Genomic DNA, 12,668 nt, shown 5'->3' with positions numbered 1-12,668 from the left:
TTAGGTTTCTTGGCGTTCTTGTGGGGGCCAAGATGTAAACAAACACATCAGCCTATACTGCTTCCTCAGAGCACATATATTTTTTTTTCGTTTACATTATGCATCCACTAACAATATAATTATGTTATTATTCCTAGAACCTTTTAGTCTGTGTAATACGTCGTGTGTAATCCATTCCGTCGACAAAATCCATGTCTGGATTTGCGCTTGCCCTATCGCTCTCCACCTAAAAGCATCCATGACATAAAAAAAAACAGAAAGGAGGCGAACGTGCAATACAATGATTGCAGAAATTGTTAACGACAATCCCAAGGCCAACTGTCCCCAACCCGTAGCAGAGATCTTCCCCGAATTGCCCGTCTCTTCGACTCTGGAAAACAGGCAGCAATTTATCACAAGCGGCTCTTCCAGGAGGGATACACAGACGTCCACTGGAAGCATCAACCCAGAGGAGAGCAGTATCAAACCCTTGGTATCTTCAGCAGCTGCAACCACTATTTACAGTATGACATCGGGAGAATTCATGCAGACCGCTCCCCTGTTCGTGCAGAAATCCAAGAGGAACATATTGTACAAGATCCTGTGCTTTCTTATCCTCATCTTCCAGGGCGGAATCCTGGACTTCTACCTCATTATATTCACAGATCTCTACTGGTGCTCATGGATAGCCACGGACCTGGTGGTGATTTTGGGCTGGGGTATATTCTTCATGAAAAACGCCAGAAGCAAACGAGAACGGGCTTGTGGTTTCCACCAGAAGAGCTCCATATTCGGTTGCAACCTTGGGGAGTTCACCTACGCCTACTTAGCTTGGCTTATTTACGTTATCGCCTGCACCCCTAAAGTGGTGCTCATTTTGGAGATGTCGATCCTGGACCTCATCACGCTCAAAGTTCCGTTTGGGGTCACTGGTTTTAAGATTATCATGCTTCTCTCAGCGCCTCTGCTATACTGCCTTATCAATTCCATCATCGAGGACCTTAACGGGGCGACGCGACACCACTCCCAAAGCTGCTTCGTGAGCACCTGCCTGGATCTCATTGACAGCTTCACCTTAGTAGAGATGCTACTTAAGAACGAGATACCTACAGTCTACCTAAAGTACACGGTTATTTCAGTATATTTCATTGCCTTGGTCGTCCCAGTCATGTGGCTGTACGAGCTGACAGCCTCGGAGATGCGTTGTCGCTGGATTTGGGCCAGGTTCTTTGCTGGTGTGCTGGTCAACGCGCCCTTGTTGGTGGTTAGATGCTTTCAAGTTTATGTTTACAAAATGCCCGTATCGGTTTTTATGTTCAAGAATATGTTCCTCCTGGCCTGCAAGTGCCTGGAGCTGATTGAACAATGCATAGCAATGAGAGGCGTCAGAAGGTTCAATGGAAGCAACCCGGCGCAATTCTCGCACTGCGTCTCCGAAAATGACATGTGTCCCCATGGCTATGTCAATACTTTGGCTGTAACCACTCAGTCATAGATCTGTCATTTTCTCGTGGGGTGGGGGGATCTGTACCTGCATCACTGGCAGGATTTTGATGGACAGGTGTCAACAACAGCCTTACAGACTCAATCAACTAGGTTAGTCAACAGGTGCTACAGTCAAAGCCGAGTAATTTTGCACCCCAAACACCTACAATGGACCTTTCAAGATGCTTATTTAGCGATTATTCGTCAATATGCGATGTTCTTGTGAAGTTGTGGTTGTTTGTTGTCTGGGAACATAAATAATTGACATGCACTTAAAATAGGAGTCACTTTATATATATATATATATAGAGAGAGAGAGAGAGAAAGATAGATTGAGAGAGAGAGAGAGAGAGAGAGAGAGAGAGAGAGAGAGAGAGAGAGAGAGAGAGAGAGAGAGAGAGAGAGAGAGAGAGAGAGAAAGAGAGAGACGAACTGATCCTGTCATCCTCAAGATACTATAAGTGCAAGATCAGAATATTTATTTTAAATTTGATAACCTGGATATGTTATAATTATAAACATAATATGGTGTTTTATATCAATTCAAATATTGTATTCTAGTCTGTGGTAACTCCCAGTACTGTTTCCAACACAATGATTAGACTAGGACCATTCCTGGAGAGCTACCATCCAGACTGTTTTCACTTCAACCTCAATTTGGCACACCTGATCCTACAAATTAGCTGGATGATGAGCTGAATGAGGCTACATTATTTGCAACTGAACTGAAAACCTACAGGATGGTAGCTCTCCAGGACCGGAGTTGGAGACCCCTGGGCTAGTGGAACATGTGCGTAATTTAATATGCGTAATTTGAATGCTTATAAGCTATTGAAGAGGTCATGTTGTGTTTTCTACACTGAAATTAAGACGTTGATGTTACTCATGAGTATGGTGTGTACTTTCCTCCTAAGAAATCTCTAGAAGTTAATGTTAGTCTACCTTGTAACAGTGTAGATGACCTTGAGATAGGCCAAGAGGTCGAGTCTATCTAGAGATAATACGAACACGAAAAGTATTCCGATCAACTGTTCCTTACTCGAGACAAGACCTACCTCTACATTCAATCTTGGTCAGTGGCGGATCTAAGGGGTGGCAAGGAGTGGCAGCTACCACCCCAAGAAAAAATACTGCCACCCCAATTTTTTTTAAATGCATTTAGCAGACGCTTTTAGTCAAAGTGACTTCCAAGAGAGAGCTATACAAAAGGGCAAATGTCTCTGATCTTAACAACGAGATAGCCCCAAACATTGAGGGTAGCCAAAACATGAAGCACACATTGTGAAAAAACAGTCCCAAAGGGAAGAACCATATAAGAGCATGTAGTGAAACAAGTTACAATTAAACAACATGAACCTCAATCTTCCCAAGGAAAAATATTATGTGTACATTCCAGAACATTTCAATAAATAATATGAATGTTACTGTTTAATTTAAACTACAATGTCCTAGCCTAATCATTTACCATAGGGACTACTGTACCCCCCCGTTTGATTACCCTCCAGGAGGCCACCCAACAACTTCCTTCTGCCACCCCGAATGAAAATCTCTAGATCCGCCCCTGATCATGGTCTTTTCTTGAACATATACTGTCATTTTTGATCGATGAGAGATGTATACAATTATAACCATTGCACTTTGTCACTCGAGCTCCATTTACTAGTGATAACATTTCGATCGAAAAAGGCGAGACAATCTCTTCTGATGCTAAGGTGCTATTGATGCAGGAGCAATGTAGTGACATGCAAACATGAAAACATTCGTATGGTTTGCCATCTTGCACCCTTCAAACAGTCATGGTTGATCAATAACAAGCTGGGTTTTGTGCCGACGCGAATACATGACTCATCAGTGAGATCACAGATTCATCCGTTCTTGTATCATCTTTTTCCTTTATGTTTAATAATATCTATTTACTAACCCGAGAGTGAGGTCATGCCGGGAAATTTCAAACTGAGGCTTTGTGTTTCAGGTGTTGCCTGAACTCTCGTCTAATGGGTAGTCATGCCAGCCGCGTATTGACCTCCTCGCCGGTCTGATACTAACTACTTACTAACCGAGAGTATGCCGGGAAATATCTAACTGAGGCTTGAACATATTGTCTGAGCGATAGCGAGGTTAGTAAGTTGTTCATTATATGGCATTTTTAGCTCTGTCGATACGTTAAAGCTTCAGTTTGATATTTCAGGCATGACTTCACTCTCGGTTAGTAAGTAGTTAATAATTCACAACCAAAAAGACAAGTCCCAAATTAAGAACTACAAATGACTGGCTTGTTCCAACACGCATACAGCGGTCATTTAGTCATTTTATTTCCCAGTGCCTCAACCCATGGCTATTATTGTTTTATATAATATAAACAAATAATAATGTATCCTGGTGATCACATTATGAACTTTATGATGACTTGTGCAATTTTATATTGATTTTATTGTTGTTGTTTTTAATGGAAAAAAAGAATAGGGTGCCTTTTGTGCAGAGCACTGTTGGTTTAATGCAGTTGGACAGATTCTGAAGGGTTTTTATCACAAATTAAGTTTATTATCTTCTTGAACATGAGTTGCCAAACAGAAAAAATCGACCTGTTACGTGAATATGATTAAATATTATTGATTGCACTATCAATTAATACGATGATTTGTATATTGCTAATCATATCATGCCAAAGTATTTACAAGTTTTGATAAGTTTCTCTTTTATTTCAGAGTATAAAAACATCAGTTGTCTAATTGAATATTGATGATGCTGTTTGATTTGCTAGATGGCTTATTTTGGGTTTACAAATGAGGCAATGATATAAGATTCTATTGCTAAAAATAATATTTTTGTTGTTAACCTCAAACAGAACTGTGACCAAGCACAGAGACAACACAAACTACCAAAGGACATTGCTTTCTTGAGCCGAAAATACGAAATGTATTCAATGTTTCAAATTTTCTATCTCTTGTTGTTCCCATTAAATGGGGTTGGACGTTTTATTCCTAAATTGTTTACAGGAAAATTGAAAATCTTTATTTATTTACAGAAAACAAATTCAACATGTAAAAAGTGTGTATCGTATATCTGTATTGATATGATGATATCGATGTACTGTAGATGTACAACTCAATCGTGACTGGCATAAAAAATAAATTTGTGGACTACACTTAGACTGATAGGATTTTCTGTATTCTTTAAGAAGTAAAAAAAAAATGTATATGGCAAGTAAACTAAATAGAATAATTTGAAAGATTATCCATAATGCTCATTAATTCAATACATTCCACCAAACCTTATCATTTTACACCACAACATTATCTAAAGTATTAGAGACTGCTCTGAAAGAGCTCTTCTTGCAGCCTAGCTAGGTTTGCCATTGGATTCTCACAGAGTTGTTCATCTGGGAAAGAAATCCTGGAGATATAGCCTTGGTCTGACCCACTGATGGGTCTTTTATCTGAAGCTTCCACCAACTCACTGGCTGCAAAGCCCTCCTCCTCCATCTCCACTGGCTGTGAGACATTGATTGACGGGTGTGGGGGAAGGTACCATTCCTTGGCCGACTCTGAAAGGGTTGCTGTGCTGGAGCTGAGGAACCGCTGAAGAGCAATGAGCCTCTGCAAATCCTCAGGGGATGGCAGGCTGGGAGACAGGTCCTCTTCCTCTTCCTTCTTCTCTGTGGGGTGCTGACCTGTCACTGACCACTCCTCCAGAGGACTCCTGTCCTCGGTAAGCCAGCCTGGCATGCACACAGCAGGCGTGGCCACGTAGAACGGGTCTCCTCCATGGGTTTGCAGGTCTGAGTGGAGCACACCAGGCTGAAGTTGTACGGTCTGCTCTAGGGGGTAGATCTGATGACAGGAAGAGTCCATCCTGGGATGCACCACAACTGAGGCCACTTGGCATTCTTGGTTGACTTCCGGAGTGACCGTATAAATACTGTCACCTTCTTGATTGATCTCCACGTCAACAATATGAATGGGGGCTCCGCCTTGGTATTCTGGCACGCACTCGTAAACGGGAGGGGCTTGGATGAGAAGGGGCTTGTGCTCGGTCAATGCTTCCTCCTCAGTGGCCACGCATTGCTTCTCAAACCAATCGGGATGCTCAAACTGGTGGACCTGAAAGGCTTCGACGGCCAGTTTGAGGGCTTCACCGGACGGACAGTTGAAATAATCTTCTTCTCTGATGCCCTCAATGTGGCTTACTTGGCCAGGTTGGTATTTTTCCACTTCCAGAATCTGGAAGCAGAGTTCCTCAAAGTGTTTCATCAGCTTGTACTTGATAGCAATGTCAAAAACCGACGGCAAGTCCCGCTCCGTGCTGACGTCCTCAAAGTAAGCCACCAGGTACTTGCCTTTGGCTGCTGGCTTCTGCATGTCTGGCAGGAAGAGGTTGAGGGCGGGAGTGAGCATGTCGTCTATGGACGAGAAGACGTCCTCTCTAAGGTTGACCTTGGGCTGACCACAAATGGCACGCCACTTGGCCTGCACGCCCGCAGAGCAAAGGAAAATAATCTTGTCTGTGGACTGCCACTGCCAGTCCAGCCAGGGCAGACGGCCCATGGTGCCCAGCCAGGTGGTGTCCAGAAGGTCCAGCACCACCTCAATGCCACACTTGGCCTGTAGGAAGGCACACAGCTTCAGTACGATGTCCTTGTAGAGGTGGTGGTCCTGGGAGTAGATGATCAGCACCCTGGGGTGTTCCCTGGAGAGCTTCCTGCTTTGTTCCTTCCCGTGCACGGCGAGGGGACCCAGTGGCTCTGTTTCAGAACATTCCAGAACATTTTTTATTTAAGTATCAGAAACAGCCTGAGCTACATTTCAAGTTTTTGGTGAATGTGAATGTAGGCCTATGTGATTGTAACAGAGGGTGGTTGTAGGCCGTGCTTGTGTGATAAGTAATACTATGCATAAAATGCATAAATGTAAATGTACTAATTGAGATTTAATGACAGTATCTGTATGTCTACCAACCTGTCTTTCTTCCACGTAGTAGTCGATATATAATACAACACACGGTTAAACCGAAGACTACTCCTGTGCAGACAATTATGGTGGTGCCAATACAGGATGAGGTTGAAGGAGGTTGAGGTGTTGGGGGGACTGTAGGAACCAAATGGGCAAAGAACAATATTATTAATAAGCAGTACGACTCAATACAAATCATTATCTATGCCTTCAAGTTAAATTTGGCACATCAGTAATAACAGTACCTTGACAAATGTTGAAGGTTTTCCTTAGTCGGACACAGTCATTGCTGCACAGAGGGAAAAAAGGCTGGATCTAGATGGAGATATAATGAATAAAAAACATTGTTGCTGTAACACACATTCATACCTGCTGACTATTATTCAATCCAATGCTTTTCCTGCAAAACTAGTTTGTCAATGGTAGCTCACTTACCTCAGCGTCAAAACTGCAACATGTTTGTGGCCAGTACTCAAGATCAAAGTTCACGCTGAGTGAGGTCTGATTGTCCTATACAAAACCATTAAGATGAATTAATTATTGTCTCTAGAAAGACTATGTGCTACCAAACACTTTTAAAGAAACAGCACACTTCAGTCTGTTTTGATTCTCTGCAAAGTCACAACTACAGTACATCATAGACATTCCTGCTATTTCATTTTACACTTGACGTGGTGACTGGGTATGTGGCAAGATTTTCAGATGGTTTATAAAAATACAATAAGCTGCATTTGCTTGTCTGATTGAAACCACTGATAACAGCTTAAAAGGTAGAATAAGCAGAGTTTCCTGTGGCGTCAACATCTGGGGCAAAACCCTAAGGGTTGAGGGGTTTGCAGTGAGCACATTGTTACGGCAAGTTTTCTAGGTCATATGGTTGGGAGACAAAACAGTCATTTAACCGGTCTCTGTCTTTGATGTGATAGGTTGCTAGGCTAAGCGATTCTGTTAATCAAGCACTATTGAGGCATTCAGAAAGTGAGAGAGAAAGGGGGGGGGGGGGGAGAGAGAGAGACAGTCAGACAGACAGACAGACAGACATGGCCTACCTTAGCAATGTCCCTATGCAGTCTGTCAGTCAAGCACTTCAATAAGACTCTGTAGTCATCGGCGTGTCTATCAGTACTGAACCCCAGAGTGAGGAACCTCTTACCAGCAGGACTAGTGGACCGCTGCAGGGTCATGTTAGGGCGCCATAAAATTCCTGTCATCACAGAACGATGAGTTCATAAAGTTCAGTTGAAAAAACAACTTCCTTGGGCGTTACTGCCCTTAAGACATGGAAGCATAGGATTGAACCCATAATGTGGCACTTACCTGTTTCCAGACAGGTTTTTGTTCCCTGCATTCCAGGGTCATCGCAATCTGAATCAATTGAAATCAGATAAAGCTGAGTATTACACACTATGCATTAAAGTGATGTAAAAAGGACTGTTATTGTGACATATCCAAACAATCTCTATCATACAAGGTGCATAAAACACATACTGTATGTTTACTACATACATCTGTGTACTATGAACTTATGTGTACATGTACTGTCTTGCACTATTTGTATGTCACTTCAGAGCAAAGTGTCTGCTCAATGAATAAAGATAGACGTGTGGAATGTGCTAATTGGATATCAGGAGGCACATTTACCTGGAACCTCGACCCTCTTGCTGATGTTGTAACTAGTGTGCATCAGGTTTGGCTTGGGGAGGTTGGAGACAGTGACCACGTAGGACAGACCAGGCTCGACCACCACACGGTCCAGAGAGAACGACCACTGGAGGAGGTGGAGGAGACACAATCCTCAGCAGGTGATGTGTGCAACAACAATGGGTCCGATAGTAACGAATCAAACAGAGTCTGTGTTTAATGAGTTGATGAGGCCTACCATTTCCAAAGCGCGGTTTCGCATGCCTATACTATTAGAGAAGAGGTAGCTGACACAAATGGGTCTGTTGTTAGAGAGCATCAGTATATGGACCACAGTTCCCTTCAAGTGCGAAATACTTCCTGCGTAAGAAAAACGAGAGAATTATTTTCCTGAAGTATTCCGTTTGCTTTTCAAGAATGACACTGAACGTAGTTCTAGTTTATCCTATGATTTACCGTCATCTTTGGCCTTCCATCGCACCACAAGCACAGGCCTCAAGTCTCCTCTCTCATCTCTTCTAGTGTCAACATCTACCTCCAGTTCCACAGGGCCACCTGGAGTGTAGTCGTTGGGCTTCAGCCAGTCTCCATCAAAGCAATTAGCTATAGAAGAAAACAGAGTGGCTCAGGGATGTGAAGAAGTAATGGCTTTCTAGTACTGACAACTTTTCTTGTTTTTTGAATTTCTATGTCTGCCCCAATTTGCAGATGAAAGTATGTGTATGATTACAATAATACTTCAGATGGGAGGAACTCACATATTTGGACTTCACAACCCAAACCCTGAAAAAAACATTATTTATAAAGACTTCCGACCACTTTTTCAATGGTTGAAACACAAGGCTTAGACACTTGCAGTATTTTTCCTTAGTTAACACAATCCTATGGTGTTATTCACATCAAATTAATAATTTAAACCAACAACTTTGTTGATACATACGTAATTAGCACGGTACATAATTAGGAAACATGAGAGATAAATATCCAGTCTCACCTCTTGTGTACAACTAAGAGCGGGCCATTCCAAAATGCTCAGAGCTGACGTGATAGATAAAAGCCCAAACAACAATGGCACAATGGCCAAAGTCATATTTACTCATTTAGATTAATCGATTTAATTCCAGATGCCGTTTTCTTTCAAGTCTAAAAACCATAACCGTATCGCGGAACTCGTGGTCCGAGTGTAAGCGTTCTCTACGAATTACTCAAATATCCTACAATGTTCAGGAAATAATGTAAACCAGCCAGGTGTACAATGCAAGTGTCTCGTGAACATTAAACTTCCTGGAGTGTATGCAAATGTATCATGCGGTTTACGGAAACTAACCAGGTATTTTTCTACTCTCTGCGTCATTGCATGTGGGCGTTAAAGAGCACATTCACCCTACTGAACCTCAACACAGCCCACGGTCAGCGAGCAAAGCGCTGCCAATCATTTTTCCTTCACATTTTGCAATCGGCAAAGCAAATATTTGAGCCCTGCGCTAACAATTGACGTTTGGTAATTCGCGAGACACACCAACAAGTGTTTCCGTTCCCCAATTCCCTTCACAAAAGTGGCAAAGGGGAGACAGATGATACGTGAGGGGGGGTGAAAGGAGGGGCCACTATTAAACATATTTCAAAGTAAGAGCTGTAGCCTGAATATTGGCTGTTTATCAATCCACGTTTATTTCCGTTCTTGTGTTCTTGCGCACATTGACCAATGTTGGTTGAAAGTTAAAAACTTAGACAGCTAAAAGTGCGTGATGTTCTAAGGAAAAGTGGTAGCTCGTCAGACGAAAACATATAATTCCCATGGTTTGATAACCTGGATATAATTCTGAGTAAAAGACCAACGAGCAACCCAAAAAACGTGGTCGTGCAACACCAAATCATAACAATTAAATTTAGTATTGCGATCGCAATACGCTGCTGTTGCTCCATTGTTGTTCGTGACAGGAAGTGATTTTTCCTCACACATTCTGTCCAATAGATTAACAACCTGTATGACCGCGTGTCATTGTTTTTTTTAAATGTCATTTTTTTTTTTCCAAACGTTGGTTCGCTTAAAACAGGACCGTGTGAACACTAAACGGACCTAATGAAAAATGCAACAAAGTAGCAACTCATCCACAGATTCGGACCAAGCAAACGGACTAATAGGTGTGAAAGCACCCTAAAATACGCACAGGGTGTTTTTTGGTTGTGTTAAGAAACATTTGAATATTTTGCAAGTGATTCACAGTAAATTATGTTATTGAACAGTAGGTGGTAGTATTTCCCTATGGCTTAACCAAAAGCTGTGACAATCTAATAATGTAAAGTCACCAATCCATACTGAGGAAACCCAACTGATAGATTAGATCAACAATTATGATGAATGAATTACCGTTACTCTGCAGTCTTAAAACCATGAACTTCAACAACGTTCTTTTACCCAAATAGGCAAAACAGTGAATATATTTTTGGTTTATCTTACTAAGCACCAGTTTAACCTATGACAGTAATATTTATAAGGATAACTCAACTAAGAATAGGCCACCAGATGGCAAAAGAGAGCTTTAATGTCGAGTCATGGGAACATTGGTTGGGGACATCTACGGGGTAAAAAAAAAAAGTTTACTGATTCATAACTAATGTGTTTTTCTTGACAGTCAAACTACAACTTAATTCTATTGCCATAATAATAAGGCTTACAGGGACAAGGAAAAATATTGTATGTAACAAGATCCATCCATGAAGACAACCCCGCCAACTATAGATATACACAATTGACTTGTGTCATGTCCACCCAATCAGTTGACAATGATATCACTGAGTTAACTTGAATTGAAAAATGGAACACTTCGCTCCAATTCACATCGTTTATTCCGGGAGCATGTCTTCAAACATTAACAGATCCCATAACGCCTTTGTCTGGACACCTGCTCATGTCACATTCATCTTAAAAAACATGTTCATTAAAACAACCTTAACCTGTGAACCCAGCAGCTGAAATCTGGTGTGGTGACTGTGATCTGAAACAGAACGCAACCGACAGTACATGTGTGAAACTTCACTAACAGTCATGGATCGCCAAGCAGAGACTGTGTGCTGCTTCAATGAAGCAGAGACATACAGAGGATGACGGTCTGTACAGGAGCCCAAAGATCATTTAATACCAATATCAAACTCTGGAATTAAGCTTGCTATCTACATAGGGGCTACCCCCAGCACATCCAGGTGTTCAGAATGCCATGGTTCTGTAGTCTTGGTTTAGTGGAGATGGGCAGCCAAAGAGTAGCATCTCCCGCTGAGGAAAATGAGGAAATCCATCCATCCATCCATCCATCCATCCATCTCTCTTTCTCTCTCTCTCTCTCTCTCTCCTCTCCTCTCTCTCTCTCTCCTCTCTCTCTCTCCTCTCTCTCTCTCTCTCTCTCTCTCCTCTCTCTCTCTCTCCTCTCTCTCTCTCTCTCTCTCTCTCTCTCTCTCTCTCTCTCTGTGTGTGAGTGTGGTGTATGTGGTCTTAAGACACAAGCCTCTAGTTTTGCCCTTAGGTTTGGTTTTAGCTATAGCCTAATGTGTACCACATAAGGCATTTCTGTGTCAAATAGAGGATGCTAAATAAGGATTTGATGGAAAATGCAATTCCAGTCAAATTTGAGAACAAAAAACACGTTTTTTAAAATATTTTTAGGTGCTTGGTCTTAGGCAGGTGAGCTCAACCTTATGAAGTCACAATATCCATGACCAATGAGTCAAACATTTGCCCTCCAACATTGATTAAGTTGAACGTTGAAGTTTGTGAGAATGATGACATCATTTTGGAGAGGTCATGCAAGGAGAAGGAACAGTCACCTCATTGTATTGCAGTTTATAGAAAATGAAAAAGTGTAGAATGAGTTTTGACAGCACAAAGCCTGCTTGGAGAGGCCCTACACTGCGTGTCACAGTCTATGCTGCAGATGTCCAGTTGGTTTGGGTTGGAACCTTAAAGAGAAGTCAAAACATTCCAGTTTTAGAAAATTAGGGAGCAGTTGATTTTTCCAGCAGCAATTTGAGATAATTTGCTTATTTTCAGTCGGTAACAGAAAACCTGATTTGATACGTAGGCAGTGGACCCTTTATTTGTATTTTTTGCATCAGAGGTTTGACCTGTGTAATCGTCTTTGATACTTCTAATAGGAGGTCTGTGGAGGAAGTTCAGAGGGAGAATGTTTTTTTTTATACTGATAATCTGATTATGCCTCATTAATAGGGCGGATTTGATACAAAATGCGTGTTAAAACTTCAAAGGTTGCCTCAGACGAGGAAATGTTTGAGTCAAGCTGGTGAGCGGATGCATTAATGATAATCTCATGCTACTTTTAGGACACATTTTTCAGACCTCATGATAAAAGTCTTTAGACTGAAACAGAATATTGCATACAGAAGTTTTATTTACCCTAAATATTGAGGAAGAGGAATTAAATATCCACTTTGGGGCACCAACACTGAGAAATCTTTCATCTGGGTGACTTTATTACTCGTTATTAAAATATAGTCGAGTTACAGGCTCAGTAGGAACAAATTTAATCAAGATATTGATATAATTATTATTACCAGTGCACTGAGTATAATGAAATCCCTTTCCATGGAAACTATTACACT

General features: G+C 41.7%; 2 protein-coding genes across 3 annotated transcripts; one reads left to right on the top strand and one right to left on the bottom strand.

Annotated features, from left to right (window-relative positions):
* Nucleotides 1-16: 16 nt before the first annotated feature.
* On the top strand, nt 17-1,502 carry tmem121b (transmembrane protein 121B). The gene has a single exon (XM_047023047.1). The coding sequence runs from the start codon at nt 281-283 to the stop codon at nt 1,472-1,474; it is 1,194 nt and encodes a 397-aa protein (XP_046879003.1). The 5' UTR covers nt 17-280; the 3' UTR covers nt 1,475-1,502.
* A 2,479-nt stretch (nt 1,503-3,981) lies between these two features.
* Nucleotides 3,982-9,596, bottom strand: il17ra1a (interleukin 17 receptor A1a). 2 transcript variants are annotated; one of them, XM_047023006.1, is made up of 11 exons: nt 9,049-9,596; nt 8,813-8,837; nt 8,511-8,657; nt 8,293-8,414; nt 8,055-8,181; nt 7,731-7,778; nt 7,463-7,617; nt 6,849-6,923; nt 6,659-6,728; nt 6,420-6,548; nt 3,982-6,205 (listed from the first exon to the last, which is right to left on the bottom strand). In XM_047023006.1, exons 1-11 carry the CDS (start codon nt 9,142-9,144, stop codon nt 4,770-4,772), a joined length of 2,430 nt encoding a protein of 809 aa, XP_046878962.1. In that variant the 5' UTR covers nt 9,145-9,596; the 3' UTR covers nt 3,982-4,769. The 2 variants fall into 2 exon arrangements, with proteins under 2 accessions (XP_046878962.1, XP_046878963.1); XM_047023007.1 differs by lacking the exon at nt 8,813-8,837 and having other exon boundaries at nt 9,049-9,140.
* Nucleotides 9,597-12,668: the final 3,072 nt, after the last annotated feature.

This window comes from Hypomesus transpacificus, chromosome 7, assembly GCF_021917145.1.
Source record: "Hypomesus transpacificus isolate Combined female chromosome 7, fHypTra1, whole genome shotgun sequence".
NCBI lineage: Eukaryota > Metazoa > Chordata > Actinopteri > Osmeriformes > Osmeridae > Hypomesus > Hypomesus transpacificus.
This window is presented reverse-complemented; position numbering and strand designations above follow the sequence as displayed.

What these genes read in the sequence shown, in the direction of transcription:
- il17ra1a (XM_047023006.1), bottom strand. Translation starts at nt 9,144, where the DNA reads ATGACTTTGGCCATTGTGCCATTGTTGTTTGGGCTTTTATCTATCACG. An exon ending in ATGGAAGGCCAAAGATGACG is followed by an intron (nt 8,415 to 8,510) that starts GTAAATCATAGG and finishes TTTCTTACGCAG; the next exon opens with GAAGTATTTCGCACTTGAAG. An exon ending in AAAAACCTGTCTGGAAACAG is followed by an intron (nt 7,618 to 7,730) that starts GTAAGTGCCACA and finishes CTGTGATGACAG; the next exon opens with GAATTTTATGGCGCCCTAAC.
- tmem121b (XM_047023047.1), top strand. Translation starts at nt 281, where the DNA reads ATGATTGCAGAAATTGTTAACGACAATCCCAAGGCCAACTGTCCCCAA.